Below are 20950 nucleotides of genomic sequence, written 5' to 3'. Positions count from 1 at the left end.
AGAGCAGATGTTCTAACCATTACATTGAATCTGGTGAATTAATCACAGGTTAATAAAAATGTTCAGTGGCATCATAAAGAAATAACATTTGTACTTGACTGGTTACTGAAACACAGCGTTCTCCAACGTGTGTTTAAACCTGGTTACCTGGCATAAAGACGAGGAGTCCAAGGTTCAAATGCATTTGGAAAACGAAGAGCTAAGTCTCCAAGTGCAGCCACAATATTACTGCGGACAATGGGACTCGAGACGCACTCAGCACAAGTGATCAGGAGGTGAAGATTATTCTCACAACACTCAGCACTGTACTCACACAACACAACGACAACCTATCTTTACATTGCTTTCGGTGCATAGCAACATGTAAACACATTGGCTGGACAATAGGTTGAATGTCCTGGTGACATGCTATGGAGCAGTATTTCACCAATACTTTACTAGAATATTACGAATGACAAAGAGTCGAGGGCATACCTAAAGGTCATGAGGCTGGCGAGGGTGAGCAAGGCATTTCCCATCACATGCTGATCATATTGCTTAGGATTGGAGCAGATGTGCTGTACCAGAGGCAAGAATGAGCCCAACATGCTGTCCTCTTGGGGGTGAGATTGCAATCAAAATTGGTCATGTTAACCACACTCAAACAACTAAATGGATAACTCGATGATAATTCATAAACAACTCCAAAATCAATACAATGGACCAGTCACATATCAAGCTAACAAATATATCAATGTATAAGCACGAGAAATAAAAGTGGTGCATATCAAAACTAGAAGGGCATGAGATAGAGAGCATACCTTCGCCAGGCTGATTAATTTATGTTTTGTATCCCACTGATAGGCTGGATCTGTATTTGGACCTGAACTAAACTCTAATCGGCTTGTTTTTGTCACCAAAGCAACTCACCCACCAAGTTTCGTCTGAATCTGTCCATAACTTTTAAAAATATCCTGCTATATATCGTTTAGCCCCGTCACTCAATGGTGAAGAATCACTTTAAAAATTCTTAGATCCGGGTCTAGATTCAGATATTCACCAAAGTCAAATGAATTCTTCCTTGTTATGTACCCGACCTACCCAGCAAGTTTTGTCTGAATCCATCTCCAACGTTTTGAGATGTCCTGCTATTCGTCGTTTTAGCCCCATCACTCAATGGTCAAGAATCATTTTTAAAATTCTCAGGTCCAGATCCAGATTTGGATCTTCACCAAAATCTAATCATTTCATCCTTGTCACAAACCCAAATTCTCCATAATATTTAGTCCAAATCCATCCACAACTTTTTGAGACATTTTGTTCAAACAAACAAACAAACAAGAAGATGACGTGTGCAGAGCACGATACTTGCAAAATTCATAAAACAAATTTGACCTCAAAATTAATTGGTGGTTGAATTCAGTGACCTGATATGCAAATCCTCTTCAAATTTCAAGTCAACGGGATGAAAATTGAGGATTTTAGAAATACCATCTTAGTTGTTGACCTTGGGCCTATGTTGACCTTAAAAATAATTGACTCGTTGAATTCAGTGACCTGAAATATAAATCTTCTTGAAATTTCAAGTCAATCGGATGAAAATTGAGGATTTTAGAAATCTCACCTAAGTTGTCGAAATTGGGCCAATGTTGACCTTTTGACCTCAAAAACAATAGGCTTCTTCCTTATGACAAACTTTACCATGTGGTGAAGTTTCGTGAAGATCAGTTTAAAATTGTGACCTGTAGGCTACAAACAAACAGACAGAATAACAAAATTGACTGACCAATATACTTGAAAATTATTTGATTTTGCAAGGAACAAAAGACGTCGTGCAGAGCACGATACTTGAAAAATCCACCCCCCTCTCCAAAGGTTGCCAGAGATACATCAAATTGTCCATTTCATCAAGATTAAAATTAACAATCTAAATCAAAGCTCAGGTCAATCTGGTGAAAATTGATTATTTTTCAGATTGAAATCGGTTTTAGAAGTTTGACCTCAAGTTGACCTTTGACCTCAAAAAAGTTGGTTTCCCAATTTCCCATTGTCCCAATTGAGGACAATGCAAATGCTGTTTAATTTTCAAGTCAATCGGATGAGAAATGACGATTTTAGAAATTCGACCTCAAGATAAAAAGGCTTCTCAGTTGAGACTACCTCCACAACTTGGTAAAGGTTCATGACGATCGGTTTAGAATTGTGACCTGTAGGCGATACAGACAAACAAAGACAGGCAGACAGAATAACATCAACCGACCAATATACTTAGAAAAATCTTCGATCTTGCAAGTAACAAAGACAGACAGACAGACGTAAAAACATAACCTCATCCACCTTCCGTGGTGGAGGTAATAAGGTGAAACATGACTCTTCTTTCGGGGTAACTGAATGACAGGGAATTTGTGAATACACATCATGCTAATTTTGGCAACGTCGTGGTATAATGGGGTTAAACGTGCGGTTAACTTGTACGCAAATGACCAAACATGGGCCCCAATTTTTTAATTTTAAAAAAAACTATTCAAGGCTCTTGGTGGAGCTGACGGGCGTGCACGCACGCACGCACGCACACACAGTTAAGGACCAAACCGAAACAGCAACAAACGCAGCCCCAATAATTGCAAAAAAGAGAAAACGAAAATACAAGATGAAATACCAACAGATGTACACCAACAACTGGAAGAAGGACAAAAGAGCAGAGAAATATATATGTATACATTTTAATTTGGACAGATTGGAGATAGACAAAGAAGGATCACTGGAATGGCTAAGAAGAGATCAACTCAATTAGAACAGAGAACGAATCATTATAAATGCCCAAGACAGGGACACTACACAAATGGCTTAAAAAAATAAAAATGGCAGGACTGAGCCAAATCGGACAAGTGTCGGTTCTTGCAAGGTAGAAACAGAAGGCACGAGCCACCTCCTATCAGGATGTAAACAAAAAAAAAAGCTCATGTTAGAACAGCTGTACACACTGTTTGCGTGTACAGGTTTGTGCACAACAAGGTTTGTACAGTAATCCACCGGTAAAGCTGCAGAAATGTCAATATCCCAGTTCAACATGAACCAAAAGCAATCATTGAAAACAAGGACATAATGTTCATGTATGACCTGATGATCGAGCGTGAACATCGAAAAAATAAAAATAATAAAAAAGCACTGCAACAGGACATAATACTCAGATACAAAAAAGGAAAAGAAGACATTGCTAATTGAGGTTTCAGTACCCAGAGATTTTGGTCTAAATAATGCAGAAACCAAGAAAATGACCAAGTATCAAGACCTCAAGAATGAAGTGAAAAGATCCTGGAAGCTGAAGAGTACCGAAATTGTACCAGTGATAATTGGAGCAACTGGAATGATAAAGAAGAACCTTACGGAGATTTGACTTCTGGTCGCACGTGGCTGTGCAAGCTCCTCGGCCAGAATAAGAGAAGTGTTTTTTTTTTTAATGTTGTTTTGCATATTTTGTTATCGAGATTTGTGGGTTTGTATTTATAAAGGACGTAGTTGTGTTCACAACAGTTTTAGTGGGTATTTGTGTTAGTTTATTGAAAAAAAGCAGGGAGAGTCCTCGTGTTAAGTTTAGCGTTTAAGTCAGTTGGGGCCTTGGGAATACGGTGGTGAAAAAGGGTAAAAGGAGAGCAAAGGAGAAAGGAAGAGGAGTAAATAAAATGTGATAGATGGAGTGAGGTTGCTGAGGATATTGGCAGCGGTCACTGTGGTGCGGTGGGAGCAGGCAGCAGTCACGGTGGTGCGGCGGGAGCAGGGAGGTGGTGCGGCGGGAGCAGGGAGGTGGTGCGGCGGGAGCAGGGAGGTGGTGCGGCAATCGAGATTTTTAGGAATGAGGTCTGGGAGATGATTTTTGTTGGTGATGAGACTAGGTGTAGATGAGATGATTGTAGATCATGATCAGTGTAGATGAGACTAGGTGGAGATGATTAGATATGTAGATTCTTCATTCTGCAGGAAGAATCGTAGATATATAATTCTGTGAAGTTTTTAAGGAGCAGGAGTTAGGGACATTGAAGGCAGGGTTTGTGACATCGTAACGGGTCATGGTAGGAAGAAGTTTGTTGTGGTATACCTCGGAGCAAACGATTGAGGGAAAGTTTACCCATAGGTTTTTAAAAATAGATACAGGATATTGGGTAAGCGGCTGAAAACAAAAGGGTTGTGAGGTAATATAATGTTTTCAGGGATTCTCCCAAGATTAGGAAATTAAATAGAAATTATGAGCAGAGCGATAGATATCAACCAATGGCTGCAAGAATGGTGCAGGGAGGAAGGTTTTGTATTGAAGAAGCAGTGGGAATCATTTCAGGGACAAAGGGAGTGTTTCCAGAATGATGGCCAGCTGCCAAATAAAAAGAGGGCAGCAAGGTTTTCAGTGGGAATTGAGGAAGGAATTCAGGCTTTTTTAGGTCAGCAGAGGGCGGAGACAAAATAAGTACAGATGAATAATTCAACAGAGAAGACAGTGATCATGATAGGACCAGGGGCTAGAGACTGAGAATAAAGAGGAGAGTTAATACGGTAGTGAGGCAGGGGTCATTTACTCAGAGAATAGTTAATGCATGGAATGGTCTCCCTGGAAAGGTAGTGGCAGCAGAAACAGAAGATAAGTTTAAAGTGGAATTACATAAGTCCCTGGTAGTTATGGAGATAGAGGGGTATAGGGATGTTGGCAGGACTTTTAGGTAGCTTGAGCATTCATGGGTGATTGTGTGCATGTGTACGGAGTGATGTTGGTGGGGGTCTCATCAAGGGAAGTTTAAAAAAAAATTTTTTTGCCCAAGACAGTCTACACCCTTGCACCTTCCCCTGGAAAGACAAAAAAAAATACAAAAAACACTTCATTTAAATAAAATAAAAAACAAACATTTTACATTTTTCTTATTTAAATCTTGTGTTGATAAATTGTTGTGGTGTTGATGTGGCACAGGCATGATGGGCTGAATGGCCTCCACCTGTGTCTAATTTCCTGTGTCCTTGTGTATCTACACAAGTGAAGAAAGAACAACATTTTGGAATGGAAGAGACAGGACCAAGGAGAGAAAGGAGAGAAAAGTCTGTGTTCCTTCAGGACTTCCCTTTGGCGGCCATGCTTTGTTCCCAGCGGTGCCTTCCATTTAATTCCGACATCCACAGCGAAGAGATGATCCGCAGGTGTTCTTTATGCGAACCTGTGATGGTTCTAGGACTCGCCAGCCCTATTGGCACGACGGCTCAACTCCACCCACTGTGCATTCGTCCATGAAGGAGTTTCAGATGGTCTTATTATATCTACCCTTTGAGGTATTTTTCTCTGCTGAACTCCCTCGGCCATTCGTTGGGCCTTCCCGTAGGACGTTGCACTTCTCCTGTTATATCGGTGAGGACATCGCTGCTTCTTGTGTTAAGGCCCAGTCACACCTTGACGTTTTAGCCAGCGATGGCAACGTATTAAAATTTATGTAAAACGCTGGCATACGTTGAACTTTTGATGTTTTTTTTTTAAAGATTCGGACGTATTCATAGCGACTTGGTCTTATGTACAACACATTAGTAACGGACACAGAACGTTTCGTTGTGTAAGAGATAACTTATACCAACGAATGCTGAACCTGTTGTCGGCCTACACAACCTATGCCCAACGATAGTCTAACTTAGGCATAGCGCGTTGCACGCATCGCCGACGATGTCGTGACGTAGCCAATTAAGAGGCTGACGCACAACGATTCGAATCATAACTGCCGTAGAAATGGAAGTGTCAACATCGCAGTCACACCTTGGCGATCTTGCCAGCGTATGCCGACCTAAGAAAAATGTGTCTAAAACGTTGGGGCACGTCAAATACGGTATGAGTAAGTTTGGTATATGTGAGTAGAACGCTAAAGTACGCTATCATACGTCGTAGTAAGTAGAGTACGTCAAGAAATTTTAAACATGTTCAAAATTTTACGACGTACTTGGCGTATGACACGTTCCGCATGCGATGGGGATAAGTTGTACACACGATATGCGGACACTTACACACGTCCACAAAGGCTACTTATAAGTCGAAACACGTCGCGGTAATGTCTTTTTTACGCGAAACTTATTTCTAACTTATGTTTGACGTGCTTTGAACCAATTCTTTACGTAGTCCCAACACACATCGACGTATGTAGACGTATTCCAATGACGTCTTCCGGTCGACAAAAAAAATAAATGAACGTGTTTCTAACTTACAACTGCCATATAAAGACGTGTTCCCAGTGATTTGGGGAATTGGTATATAAAAATGGTGTTCATAAAAGGGGAAACCAACAGTGTTTGAGTCCTTTTTGAGTCGATGTCCATGTCAGCAGTAACAGTATCAGTATCAGTATTAGTATTAGTATTTTGTTCATGTTGGCAGTAGTAGGTGAGTGTGAGGGGGAGGGTGTGGGTTATGATGGATCCTCGTTGCGTCCGCGTGTCCACGGGTAGGAGACATCTTTGCAGCATTGTTCGAAGTTCTTCACGGCTAATTTTTTATGGGGCTTTTTCAACAATGAGCTATGGCTTGTTTTTACGATTTAGGTCTATTCATAACGGGTTGGACAAATGCACAATGAACTAATAATGTGCATAGAGTGCTTTGATAACTTATAGATACGGTATACCAACGAATAATTATCGTGTAGCCGGCGTTTACAAATTATGCCCAACGATAGCCTAACTTATCCATATCATGCGGCAGTTTATCTTTGCCGGTGACGTGGGGTTTAGTATTCATAGGCTGCCACTCAACGATTTAAATGGCTGCATCTCCACTACTGAAAGTAGACGCTTGCGCTCAACAATTGGATTATTATTTTTTTTTTTTTTTTACACTCAACTTTTAAATGGTACCACTCAACTATTTTCATTGTTTACAATGAACGATTTAAGTTGCTGTCACTCGCCTTTGTTTTTTGACGCTGGCGCTCGGAAATTTTAATCGTTTCTATTGAACGTGCTAAATCGCTCAAACTTCACTATTGAAAGTAGACGCTTGCGCTCAACAATTTGATTTTTTTTTACACTCAACGACTTTTAAATGGTACCACTCAACTATTTTCATTGTTTACAATGAACGATTTAAATTGCTGTCACTCGCCTTTGTTTTTTGACGCTGGGGTTTGGAAATTTAAAGCGTTTCTTCTGAACGTGTTAAAACGCTCAAACTCGACTATTTTAAATAGACGCTGCCGATGGACAATTGGAATCATAGCCAAGCTAGACATCGAAGTGTGAACATCCTCGTCATGCCGAAGAAAAGTTTGAAGAATGCTGCAAGTAAGTGTCCTGGCCGTGGCCGTGGACGCTGACGCAAGGACGATCCATTATACCGACGTCTTTCAGCCTATGAGTAACTTAAAAGTAACGTCTGTCGACGTGTGGCAACGATCGCGTAACGTGCCAACAACACGTTAATCATAGGTTAGAAATAAGTTTCGGGTACGCTAAACATTACCTCGGCGTGTCTCAACTTATGATTAACTTACAAGTAGCATGTGTTGATGTCTGTCAACGATCGCAGACCGTGCATGCAACTTGTGGCCAGCGCAGCGGAACGTGTGAGTCATACGCCGGCATACGTCGTGAAATTTCAAGCATGCAAAAATTTGAGGACAACCAAAAAGTACAACGTTTAAAGCCAGCGGACAACGACGAATGGCAGTGTTTTTCAGCGTGCTCTCAATGTTATCAAAACTTACCCATAACGTATTCAACGTGTGCCAGCGTTTTAGAAAAAAAATTTCAAAAATCGGCATACGTTGGCTAAAACGTCAAGGTGTGACTGGGCCTTTACCTTGATGGTGCCATTTTGGGTGCGATTCACACGCTATCTTAAGAAGGAGATCTGTGCATTGACCGGTGCTTATTTTCGGAGCTCATCGCCCTTTTCAGCTTGGAGTTCCCTTCTTCATTACCTGTGGTACAGTTGTAATGGCTGAATCGGGTTCTCCTCTTCGCATTGGTGATTCGAGAATTCACCTTCTGAGGACTTATTGAATGACTGCTTGTGTCGGCTTCACTATATGTGCGCACCCATCTAGATATGGACAAGACCAACAGTGTTTTCTGCCAAACTTTCACCCATTTATGACCCTCTGGGTTTAATTTGCGAACTGCTCGATTAAGCTGAGTTGCCATGTCAAGATTCGTGAGTTAATGTGCAGCTGCATCGCTGCATGTAACATTCGTACTCATTTCATTTGCGATTCTTTGGCAAGTCAGATATTGCTAAAATTATTTCATAGTGTTGTGCTTACGCGACTAGACACATTAGGGATTATTAAATACAACTATAAAAGCCCATCAAAAACGATGGGTTAGAGTTATTTTACTAAACCCAGTGGCTTTTATAGATACAGTCATACCTCTTTCAATGGGAGCTGGGCAATTTGTTCCCTGAGGCATGACGTGGTTCTGTTCTTTTTCGACGTCGCTGGACATCCTTTTCTCTGGGGTCGGACACGCTCAGTCTATCCTCTCTCTCATTGGACCACTACGTCACTCGCTCTGCGGAGGTCGCACTGCTGGTTCTTGGCAATTTCACCCCTTTGGTTTTTACCTCATGAACTGTCATCACGAGCGAAGAGCAGAGGCTGTGAGGGGCAGATGGAGCCAAGTCGATTAATAGGACTGAAACCAAGCTACACTACAGACACATCTGGTAGGCTCTCACATCGCTTTTCTGCTTCACCTCTCTCAGTTTCCCTTTTCAGATACACTCGCAGCACGCACACACACACACACACACACACACACACACACACGCACACACGCAGCACGCACACACACACACACACACTCGCAGCACGCACACACACACACACACACACACACACACACACACACACACACACACACACACACTCGCAGCACGCACACACACACACACACACACACACACACACAGCACGCACACACACACACACACACACACACTCGCAGCACGCACACACACACACACACACACACACACACACTCGCAGCACGCACACACACACACACACACACACACACACACACACACACACACGCACGCACGCACGCACGCACACACACACACACACACACACACACACACACACACACACACACACACACACACACACACACACACACACACACACACACACACACACACACACACACACACACACACACACACACACACACCTCAGTCTTTCTTCCCACTTCTCTCTCTCTCAGCATTGAGTAGCAATTGTGACTGCTTGTCCCATGTACTGTGTTAATGGGTGGTAAGGTGCTTGTTAAGTTTGCTCTATGTCTCTTTTCTATTTCTCTGATCTCATTGCTGTAAAAAAAAATTGCTTAACCTCATTACTCTCCGTGCCATTAAAATCCTTACGTTCACTCCTCCCACTTGTGTAAATAAACCTGTTCTTGTTGAATCTATTTCCAATCTGTAAGTGTCTATCTTTTCCACCATTGGTCTAGCACTGTTCACACGGAGATAGCTTGGAAGGTTGAGATTCCCGACTGTTCGGTTTGCAGGGTCCGGTGTGTGTTAGTGGTACAGCTCAGACACATTCAAGATCACCAGATAACGTAACTTGCACATTTGCCAAGGGTGCGTTCCCCAGTGGGGGGGGGGACACGGGACCTTCAGTTAAACGCTTGTTAGAAGGGCGGACACTGGGACTCGTGGTTGCTCGATTGGCATTCGTCGTTGTGTTGTAACCCACCGTGGGGCGAAGTTATTCGCTCCTGGTGACCTCAGGTCTGGGTGAGTGAGAGAAACCGAGGATTCCCCCCTTGTAGTAGGATCGAGCCCTTAGTATATTCTTGGCTCTCATTGCCTCTTGCTCTAGCCATTGCTTCTACATTCAACTGCCTCCACCTGTCAGTTCAGCTTCCTCTTGTGTCTCATTTTCTACCATTTCCACTCTCCTTTGTCTAACAGCTCTTCTCTGCCTGTCCATCTTCTTGGCTTTCATTCTCGTGGCGCTCTTTCCTGACTGGCTCTTTGTCTTTGCTTCTTCTCTCGCACTAATCGTTCTTCTCTCAGAAACTTTCACCAATTGCCTGAAATAAATATTTTTTTTTCGACTGACGGTACACAGTACACCCTCGTGAGCATGCCAAAGTCTGAAGCCTCGGCCGAGCATCAAGTGTGCTTGCGTCTTTATTTATTCAACATCCTATGGACGTAAATAAACACTCCTTTTTACTCTGCGCGTGTTGCACATCAGGTGCAGTGAATTGCACATCCTGACACCTTGTATTTATTGTTATTTTAAAAAACGCTTCTGCACACCACCCTTGAGGTTCGGTTTGCATGTCACTGTCTACAATTCCAATGGAAGAGATGTAATTACTGTGTTATGGAAAATGTTTTTCGAGGTTTATTTTTTTATTTTATTTTTTAATCCTCAAAAATAAACCGTAGTGAACACAATCGTATTAAAAAATTGGCTTTTAAAACCCCACTCAAATTGTCCTTATGAAGGGGACAGTCAAATACACAATGAGTGTTACATTGTTGCGGATCCGGGGTTCGAGGCTCGCCACGAGGGGAAGCACTCAGGTCCCTCCCCAAGGCCGGTCTCAAGGATGCCAGGCACAGAGAACTACGCAACACACATCCGTTATGCGAAGCAACCACAAACGCCGATTGGTACTGCCAATCCTGGCAGGGTTGCATGACTTTGCGCGATACCTTACCTGTAGACGGCCACACCAAGGGGGAGTCTCATGCCCTCGATGCGTACTCCAATTACTCACTGGACCAGGTGCAGCCGAGGAGAGCTGCGAGTATGCACCGGCCAAATAAGAACAAATTACGTGGGGCAGAACTTCCTGGCTAACCTGTGCGCGGAATATGCTGGACCAATGGAGGAAAAGACAGGACGAGCTGGGTACATTTATATCACAGACAATTGATAACAAACGAAGAAACAGGGCGTGCAAATATTTCCAAAGACACAATCTTGTCCTGTGATTGCTAGCCCTTGGCCATCTTAGCCAGCCAACTCATTTTATATTGCTTATCAATGTTTTGCCACTCACGATGCATTTCCTGCATTTTTGTAAGCATGACAAGCATTTTATTCTTAGCCTTGTTTAATTGGAGGAATACGAGACTTTGTCAAAGCTCGTGCTGGTCTGCATTAGCAGACACTTCAAACAATAGGATTTTATCAACTAAAGGTTGAAAAAGTAGCATTTCATCGGAGCAAGAGGGTTGGTGGTTAATGCCTGAAACTTCAGCATCACCTTGCTTCCCACAGCGGTTAGCCTATCTTTGTCAACTGCCAGTTGACAAAACCACCAATTTAAATTGTGTAAGTTAACTGCTATTGATTGCAAAAGGTCATGCCAAGAAATGCACATGAAAGAATACCATTCATTTTGGAACATACTCGTACCAGGCCAAATAAAAGTTTGCATTTTATTTACTGCGCAGGGTCAGTTCCTCTATTTTTCACGGCCTACCATGCATCATCAGACAATTCCATGGAGTATTGTTCGTCATTATGAGTTGGGGACTCACTCATTAATGAGGAGGCGAAAGTTCTTGGAATAAATAACCTATCTTGGCAGACACAACATGCCTTTTGTCCAAACACACCAAAACATAAATTACCTGCGAGCAGTTCTTCTTCACACACTTGTCGAATCAGGTCCTGCTCCGTGTCCTCTGCAGAGGCGCCGGCCAAACCCAGTTCATCCTCTGAATCATCCTATGAAATGAATAACAAATAATAAATTCATCACCTTCTGAAGTCAGTTATAAACGACATATGTATGGCCTCCTCAAGGAGCAGATTATGGAGGAATTCATAGCTAATCACCAAGTCCGAGGCTACAGCCTCATCGGATCACCTCTACAGGTGGTCGGCTCATATTCAAATAGAAACCTTATCGAGCAGTATGCCTTGGATTCACTAGTTTCCATTCCTGGTTAGTCTTTAAACCACTTTGACAGACCTAAAACTCATGTTAGCAGTTGTGTTGCGGTCTACATCAAAAGCTACCTTCCCCATAATCTCTGTTTCCTTCAATGCCTTTGTAATATCTCCGGATCAGTGTTCCTTTCGAAAACACAACTGTCATGACCATCTAATGAGACCCTCTCAGCTATCAACTCCAGACTGTCCTTTCATGCCAGCTCTCTATTCCTAATCTGTGATGACTTTTATCGACGTCATTCCAGCTGGATTGGCATCAGTCCTAAACTGATTCCAGTGACATTTCAAGCGAGTCCTTTATGCAATGTTTTGGATTGCCAACCCATATTTCCCAAAATGGCTTCAACTCACTGCTCGACTTTTGTCAAACTTGCCATCTCACCTCTTTAGACATCGAGAAAAGGCTCATGGAGGAGCTTGTCCAGAAATAATGTGTAGAATAAAGACACGGGTAGATATCGGTGTACTTTAATATAAATGAGGTGGGCTTCGTCATTTTACTGTGAAGGGTTTGATTAAAAGACAAAATGTTGCACCACAAACATATTGCAGAATATCATTGTTAATCAATGAATATCAATGTCTATTTGCAAATCTCAAAAAATAATAGGATATAAATTTTTTTACAACACGCAATTGTTGTCACGTCATGTCAACAATGTCATGGTTATTGTGTGCTTCTTTTGGGTACACACATAATATATATATATATATATATATATATATATATATATATATATATATATATATATATATATATATATATATATATATATATATATATATACATATATAGTGTTACGAATCTGGAACCCATCGAAAAAAAACAACAGCCAGGGTCCCTACAGAACAGTTATATTGGTAAGTGTGTGTTTATAGTTAGGGCCCCCTACTTGTGTCTAACGGGAATTACATGTGTGCGCTGCGGAGATTCTTTTACAACAACATGCCTTCACCTCGCTTCCTCACACCGACGCCATTGTCTACGTGCGTTCGACCACATACGTGGGCGGAGATTTCCATCATCTCAGATCGAGACTCCGCCCAGGAAGGCAGGGGCGTGCCCCTTGTCCAATCTGGCCACAGAGTTCGACTTTCCCACGACACGCTGGCCAATGGGTGGAGAGCGGATCGCCTGAGACGGCCCGGCCAATCGGGAGGCCGCCACGAGTCGCTTGAGAACGGACCGTCCAATCGGAGGCGAGCGGACCGCGCCCGAGAAAACGATGAAGGAACAGAGAACAAATAATTGCGCCGTCTGCTCGAGCGCTGGTTTGGTTCCCTGTCTGCTCGAGCGCTGGTTTGGTTCCCTGTCTGCTCGAGCGCTGGTTTGGTTCCCTGTCTGCTCGAGCGCTGGTTTGGTTCCCAGTCTGCTCGAGCGCTGGTTTGGTTCCCTGTCTGCTCGAGCGCTGGTTTGGTTCCCTGTCTGCTCGAGCGCTGGTTTGGTTCCCTGTCTGCTCGAGCGCTGGTTTGGTTCCCTGTCTGCTCGAGCGCTGGTTTGGTTCCCTGTCTGCTCGAGCGCTGGTTTGGTTCCCTGTCTGCTCGAGCGCTGGTTTGGTTCCCTGTCTGCTCGAGCGCTGGTTTGGTTCCCTGTCTGCTCGAGCGCTGGTTTGGTTCCCTGTCTGCTCGAGCGCTGGTTTGGTTCCCTGTCTGCTCGAGCGCTGGTTTGGTTCCCTGTCTGCTCCAGCGCTGGTTTGGTTCCCTGTCTGCTCCAGCGCTGGTTTGGTTCCCTGTCTGCTCCAGCGCTGGTTTGGTTCCCTGTCTGCTCGAGCGCTGGTTTGGTTCCCTGTCTGCTCCAGCGCTGGTTTGGTTCCCTGTCTGCTCCAGCGCTGGTTTGGTTCCCTGTCTGCTCCAGCGCTGGTTTGGTTCCCTGTCTGCTCCAGCGCTGGTTTGGTTCCCTGTCTGCTCCAGCGCTGGTTTGGTTCCCTGTCTGCTCCAGCGCTGGTTTGGTTCCCTGTCTGCTCCAGCGCTGGTTTGGTTCCCTGTCTGCTCCAGCGCTGGTTTGGTTCCCTGTCTGCTCCAGCGCTGGTTTGGTTCCCTGTCTGCTCCAGCGCTGGTTTGGTTCCCTGTCTGCTCCAGCGCTGGTTTGGTTCCCTGTCTGCTCCAGCGCTGGTTTGGTTCCCTGTCTGCTCCAGCGCTGGTTTGGTTCCCTGTCTGCTCGAGCGCTGGTTTGGTTCCCTGTCTGCTCGAGCGCTGGTTTGGTTCCCTGTCTGCTCGAGCGCTGGTTTGGTTCCCTGTCTGCTCGAGCGCTGGTTTGGTTCCCTGTCTGCTCGAGCGCTGGTTTGGTTCCCTGTCTGCTCGAGCGCTGGTTTGGTTCCCTGTCTGCTCGAGCGCTGGTTTGGTTCCCTGTCTGCTCGAGCGCTGGTTTGGTTCCCTGTCTGCTCGAGCGCTGGTTTGGTTCCCTGTCTGCTCGAGCGCTGGTTTGGTTCCCTGTCTGCTCGAGCGCTGGTTTGGTTCCCTGTCTGCTCGAGCGCTGGTTTGGTTCCCTGTCTGCTCGAGCGCTGGTTTGGTTCCCTGTCTGCTCGAGCGCTGGTTTGGTTCCCTGTCTGCTCGAGCGCTGGTTTGGTTCCCTGTCTGCTCGAGCGCTGGTTTGGTTCCCTGTCTGCTCCAGCGCTGGTTTGGTTCCCTGTCTGCTCCAGCGCTGGTTTGGTTCCCTGTCTGCTCCAGCGCTGGTTTGGTTCCCTGTCTGCTCCAGCGCTGGTTTGGTTCCCTGTCTGCTCCAGCGCTGGTTTGGTTCCCTGTCTGCTCCAGCGCTGGTTTGGTTCCCTGTCTGCTCCAGCGCTGGTTTGGTTCCCTGTCTGCTCCAGCGCTGGTTTGGTTCCCTGTCTGCTCCAGCGCTGGTTTGGTTCCCTGTCTGCTCCAGCGCTGGTTTGGTTCCCTGTCTGCTCCAGCGCTGGTTTGGTTCCCTGTCTGCTCCAGCGCTGGTTTGGTTCCCTGTCTGCTCCAGCGCTGGTTTGGTTCCCTGTCTGCTCCAGCGCTGGTTTGGTTCCCTGTCTGCTCCAGCGCTGGTTTGGTTCCCTGTCTGCTCCAGCGCTGGTTTGGTTCCCTGTCTGCTCCAGCGCTGGTTTGGTTCCCTGTCTGCTCCAGCGCTGGTTTGGTTCCCTGTCTGCTCCAGCGCTGGTTTGGTTCCCTGTCTGCTCCAGCGCTGGTTTGGTTCCCTGTCTGCTCCAGCGCTGGTTTGGTTCCCTGTCTGCTCCAGCGCTGGTTTGGTTCCCTGTCTGCTCCAGCGCTGGTTTGGTTCCCTGTCTGCTCCAGCGCTGGTTTGGTTCCCTGTCTGCTCCAGCGCTGGTTTGGTTCCCTGTCTGCTCCAGCGCTGGTTTGGTTCCCTGTCTGCTCCAGCGCTGGTTTGGTTCCCTGTCTGCTCCAGCGCTGGTTTGGTTCCCTGTCTGCTCCAGCGCTGGTTTGGTTCCCTGTCTGCTCCAGCGCTGGTTTGGTTCCCTGTCTGCTCCAGCGCTGGTTTGGTTCCCTGTCTGCTCCAGCGCTGGTTTGGTTCCCTGTCTGCTCCAGCGCTGGTTTGGTTCCCTGTCTGCTCCAGCGCTGGTTTGGTTCCCTGTCTGCTCCAGCGCTGGTTTGGTTCCCTGTCTGCTCCAGCGCTGGTTTGGTTCCCTGTCTGCTCCAGCGCTGGTTTGGTTCCCTGTCTGCTCCAGCGCTGGTTTGGTTCCCTGTCTGCTCCAGCGCTGGTTTGGTTCCCTGTCTGCTCCAGCGCTGGTTTGGTTCCCTGTCTGCTCCAGCGCTGGTTTGGTTCCCTGTCTGCTCCAGCGCTGGTTTGGTTCCCTGTCTGCTCCAGCGCTGGTTTGGTTCCCTGTCTGCTCCAGCGCTGGTTTGGTTCCCTGTCTGCTCCAGCGCTGGTTTGGTTCCCTGTCTGCTCCAGCGCTGGTTTGGTTCCCTGTCTGCTCCAGCGCTGGTTTGGTTCCCTGTCTGCTCCAGCGCTGGTTTGGTTCCCTGTCTGCTCCAGCGCTGGTTTGGTTCCCTGTCTGCTCCAGCGCTGGTTTGGTTCCCTGTCTGCTCCAGCGCTGGTTTGGTTCCCTGTCTGCTCCAGCGCTGGTTTGGTTCCCTGTCTGCTCCAGCGCTGGTTTGGTTCCCTGTCTGCTCCAGCGCTGGTTTGGTTCCCTGTCTGCTCCAGCGCTGGTTTGGTTCCCTGTCTGCTCCAGCGCTGGTTTGGTTCCCTGTCTGCTCCAGCGCTGGTTTGGTTCCCTGTCTGCTCCAGCGCTGGTTTGGTTCCCTGTCTGCTCCAGCGCTGGTTTGGTTCCCTGTCTGCTCCAGCGCTGGTTTGGTTCCCTGTCTGCTCCAGCGCTGGTTTGGTTCCCTGTCTGCTCCAGCGCTGGTTTGGTTCCCTGTCTGCTCCAGCGCTGGTTTGGTTCCCTGTCTGCTCCAGCGCTGGTTTGGTTCCCTGTCTGCTCCAGCGCTGGTTTGGTTCCCTGTCTGCTCCAGCGCTGGTTTGGTTCCCTGTCTGCTCCAGCGCTGGTTTGGTTCCCTGTCTGCTCCAGCGCTGGTTTGGTTCCCTGTCTGCTCCAGCGCTGGTTTGGTTCCCTGTCTGCTCCAGCGCTGGTTTGGTTCCCTGTCTGCTCCAGCGCTGGTTTGGTTCCCTGTCTGCTCCAGCGCTGGTTTGGTTCCCTGTCTGCTCCAGCGCTGGTTTGGTTCCCTGTCTGCTCCAGCGCTGGTTTGGTTCCCTGTCTGCTCCAGCGCTGGTTTGGTTCCCTGTCTGCTCCAGCGCTGGTTTGGTTCCCTGTCTGCTCCAGCGCTGGTTTGGTTCCCTGTCTGCTCCAGCGCTGGTTTGGTTCCCTGTCTGCTCCAGCGCTGGTTTGGTTCCCTGTCTGCTCCAGCGCTGGTTTGGTTCCCTGTCTGCTCCAGCGCTGGTTTGGTTCCCTGTCTGCTCCAGCGCTGGTTTGGTTCCCTGTCTGCTCCAGCGCTGGTTTGGTTCCCTGTCTGCTCCAGCGCTGGTTTGGTTCCCTGTCTGCTCCAGCGCTGGTTTGGTTCCCTGTCTGCTCCAGCGCTGGTTTGGTTCCCTGTCTGCTCCAGCGCTGGTTTGGTTCCCTGTCTGCTCCAGCGCTGGTTTGGTTCCCTGTCTGCTCCAGCGCTGGTTTGGTTCCCTGTCTGCTCCAGCGCTGGTTTGGTTCCCTGTCTGCTCCAGCGCTGGTTTGGTTCCCTGCCTGCTCCAGCGCTGGTTTGGTTCCCTGCCTGCTCCAGCGCTGGTTTGGTTCCCTGCCTGCTCGAGCGCTGGGTTTTGGTTCTCGGATCGATCTCTCGACGCTGGTCTGGCCTCATCTCATCGCTGGCACTGACCTAGTCTCATCTCGAGGCTGGTCTGGTCGCATCCCGATGCTGCCTTCCACACCCGGTGTTTGCAGCGGCATCGAGCTGCGGGTTCGAGTCCCGCCAACCCAGGACGTCGAAGACCGCATGAGGCGGGAAGGTCCGAGAAGGCTCTGGTCTCGAGCTCACCTGTCCTCGAGCTGGAGGCCTTCAATAAAGAGCGTTGAGGTCCATCTCTTTTCTTTGGGTGTGTGTCTGTGTGCGGACCTGTCTTGTCTAAGTGGAACCGTTGTGCTTTTTGCTGTACATGATTACATTGCTTAGTCGGTTTAACTCTGCTCTTCCGTGTTCCTTTCCCCCTTATTGTAAATAAATATCCATTTGTTGAATGTTTCAGTTCATTTCTGTCCTTTCCTTCATTGGCTTAGCATGGTGCGTGTTGGGAGAATTAAAAATGCCGTTGCTGCAGTAGTTGTGCATTTGGACCAACGGGACCTCGGTAACCATCCGCTCAGGTTATGCACGGGTCGAGCACGGTTACGGCTCGTCCCGTTCGAGCTCCGTCGAGGGTGTGGATTCCTCGGTAGCTCGCCACGTGGGCCTCTAGGTATTTTGAAGATTGGCAAATAACCCTGTCCCACGTGGCTGAATTATTGACTATTCACGGTCCTGTAAGGGACCCGTACCTTCGGAGTTATGAGGGCAACGATCTGAATTCCGGGTGTTCAGTGGAGTCGACTCTGCTGCTCCAACTTGCGGTCGTGCTCGCAGCCGAAACCTGGCCCACAATGTGTATAATGTATGTATGTATATATATACATATATACATATATACATATATATACATATATACATATATATATATACATATATATACACACACACACACATGTTCTTCTTTCGGCTGCTCCCGTGAGGGGTCACCACAGCGGATCATCCGTTATGATCTGCATCGTGATTTGGCACAGATTTTACGCCGGATGCCCTTCCTGACGCAACCCTGGTCGCCTCTTACGACACAGGGATATATATATATATATATATATATATATATATATATATATATATATATATATATATATATATATATATATATATATATATATATATATATATATATATATATATATATATATATATATATATATATATATATATATATATATATATATATATATATATTGTTACGGATTCGCGCCCGTCGGCGTGCTGACGGCCACGTAACTCGAATCGCGGCACGTCGCCCACCGGATGGACAATCCAGTCGTGACCCTCTCGGACTAACGCCGGGAACCAGTCACGGGTGGACCTTTCGGTCTCACCGCGATCGAGCCAATCGGCCCCCGCGTGGGATAGGGTTGCTCGCCAAATTCGACCTACCTAAGTACCCACACGGAGGGTAGACCGGGCGATCGCACCTCGCCGCAGGTCGACTTCGGACCACTTAAGCGACCCGTTCCGTACTATCGGGATAACCGAGCGGTGTTATCGTCTGCCTCGACGGTTCGATTAATTATCGGGCGTATTCAGCCCACTACCAACCCTTTACGTGAAGCAAGATGAGGATTCAATGAAAGAAATGACGAAGCGAAGCGGGAAAACAGTTCAACATAAAGCACATTTATTCGCGATGAACGGAAAGCACACATATACAATTCCACCAAAAGCACATAGAAAAGAAGAAGACAAAAAGCAAATGCGACAATGCAGATCTAATACCGACTACGCGAGCACACGGCAACACTTATACAATTTTACTTCACAGACGGCGCCGACAACACATATTCCCAAAGCAAAAGAAAAGAGAACCACCCTCCAGGATGAGGGGGTAGGCGGGCCTGGGGCCGAGACCGTGTCGGGCCTACCCGTCTGATGATGAGACGCGGAGCGGCGGTGGTGCCTCAACTCCGCGGGCCTCGCGGACAGTGTCCGGCAGGGGGTGGGAAGGGGGCCCCCTTTGTCGCACTATCTCAGCGCGGGGGGAAACAGGAGGGGGTTGCTGATGCTCGGGGAAAGGAGGATATAACCCTGTCTCGGGTCCCGCGGCGAGCGTCTCCTCCTCCACCTCGGTCGCGTTGCTGGCCTCTCTGGTGTGCAGCTCCCGGCACCGACGCGAGCACCCCCTCGTCTGCCTTCGCCGCCGCCGCCTCTCCACAGCTCCGTCCTCTTCACTCCGACTCCGCGAACTCCCAACTGCACTCCTCTCGACTGACGAACGCGGTCGCTTATATAAGCCCCGTGGCTTCGCCTTTGACCCCCTGCCTTCGACCTTTCACCTCGCTCCCCATTGGCCCGAGAAAAAGTGGGCGTGAATGCTTTTTGATCCATGAATTTGCATATAGCGACCGCCCTCCAACGCCCTGGAGGCGGGGCCAAATCGCCCCTCGCTCACCGATTGGACGGAACAAAAGTGGGCGCGAGTCGTTTTTGATCCGTTTTTCTGCGGAAAGTCCGTGGTTTTGTACACGCTGTTCGGCGCGCGCCCTGCACGAGTCCAATACCGGTACCCACAAGCGGCGCAGGAACGGTGGCGATGCGACGGTTGCGAGGTGTGACGGTAAAGGTCGTGGCTGTTGTGGTGAAGCGGCGTTGTGGTGGGTGGTTGATGTTGTGATGACTGTTGAGACGTGGTTGGTGGTGGTAATAATGGCGGTTGGTCCAAAATAAAGATAGCAAAAGAAAAACGGCTATCCTGAAGAGTTGCAGCACGCATAAATGACATTTATTCCCTCTAGACCACGGGTTTGGGCCTAACTACACATTTACTTACCGAGATATCTCACCTAAGGGACCTGAATGGTGGTTTGCGAATTTGGTCAACCACAACAATATATATATACATATAAATTATATATATATATATACATACATATATATATATACATACGTATATATATATATATATATATATATATATATATATATATATATATATATATATATATATATATATACATACATACATATACATATACATATACATATACATATATATATATACGTATATATATGTATATATATATATATACATATACATATACATATACATATACATATACATATACATATACATATACATACAGTCAAAGCTCGTTACTATGCCACCCGTCGGGACCGAGCAAAAGTGGCATAGTAGCGAGAGTGGCATAGTAACGAGATTTTGTAAAAACGGCCTTATTTTCTCAAGTTACCCATCTGTAGTTAATCTTTAGACAAAATTTATTCCAGCAAGTAAAAGGCATGACTTGTATTAGCTAAGTGAACGGAGAACATACACACACTAACAGAGTTCACATACTAACATATGGCATGGCGAGAAATTCACGACACACAAAGCTTTCAAGGATCGTCGGCTGGCGCATCTTCTTTCGGCGGATCTCGTGCATCTCGTTGTCTAGCCGATCGCACGCTTGCATCACACCGGGCTTCCCGCTTCTCTGCTGCATGAACTTCCGGACGGTGCTACAAGCGTGCTGGGCTTCCTCGAACGGAACGATTTCCTCCTCGACAGTTACCTCGTCATCTTCGCTTTCCACCGGCTCCTCACTGCACAGAATCTCCTCCGCAATCTCCTCCAGCGTGAAATACCCGCCAGTCGCGAGGCGCTCGTCGGCTTCGAGAAAGTCAGACAGCTCGATCTCCTCGTTCTCGTGCATCTTTTCCTCGGCAGGCAGAGCTTCCCAGATGTCGGGCAGCTCCGCATCCTGTGGCTCAGTTTGGATCTCCTCTTCGATGAACTTGGCCTTCGCGAAACAGTTCCTGATCGTCGACTTGCC

The 20950-nt window shown here is 47.0% G+C and overlaps 1 protein-coding gene across 6 annotated transcripts in view; it reads right to left on the bottom strand.

The window, feature by feature from the left end:
• The window catches only part of NCAPD2 (non-SMC condensin I complex subunit D2), a 91067-nt gene that overhangs the window by 9860 nt on the left and 60257 nt on the right, over window positions 1-20950 (bottom strand). For all 6 annotated transcript variants that reach the window (XM_085844962.1, XM_085844967.1, XM_085844965.1 and 3 more), the window contains exons 20-22: window positions 11597-11693; window positions 475-595; window positions 148-303 (exon numbers count right to left, since the gene is read on the bottom strand). In XM_085844962.1, coding sequence (XP_085701088.1) covers window positions 148-303; window positions 475-595; window positions 11597-11693 — 374 coding nt within the window. The remainder of the gene's footprint in view (window positions 1-147; window positions 304-474; window positions 596-11596; window positions 11694-20950) is intronic.

The sequence above is a fragment of the Eptatretus burgeri genome, chromosome 11 (genome assembly GCF_056783735.1).
Source record: "Eptatretus burgeri isolate ZD-2024b chromosome 11, Ebu_testis_v1, whole genome shotgun sequence".
Taxonomy (NCBI): Eukaryota; Metazoa; Chordata; class Myxini; order Myxiniformes; family Myxinidae; genus Eptatretus; species Eptatretus burgeri.
This window is presented reverse-complemented; position numbering and strand designations above follow the sequence as displayed.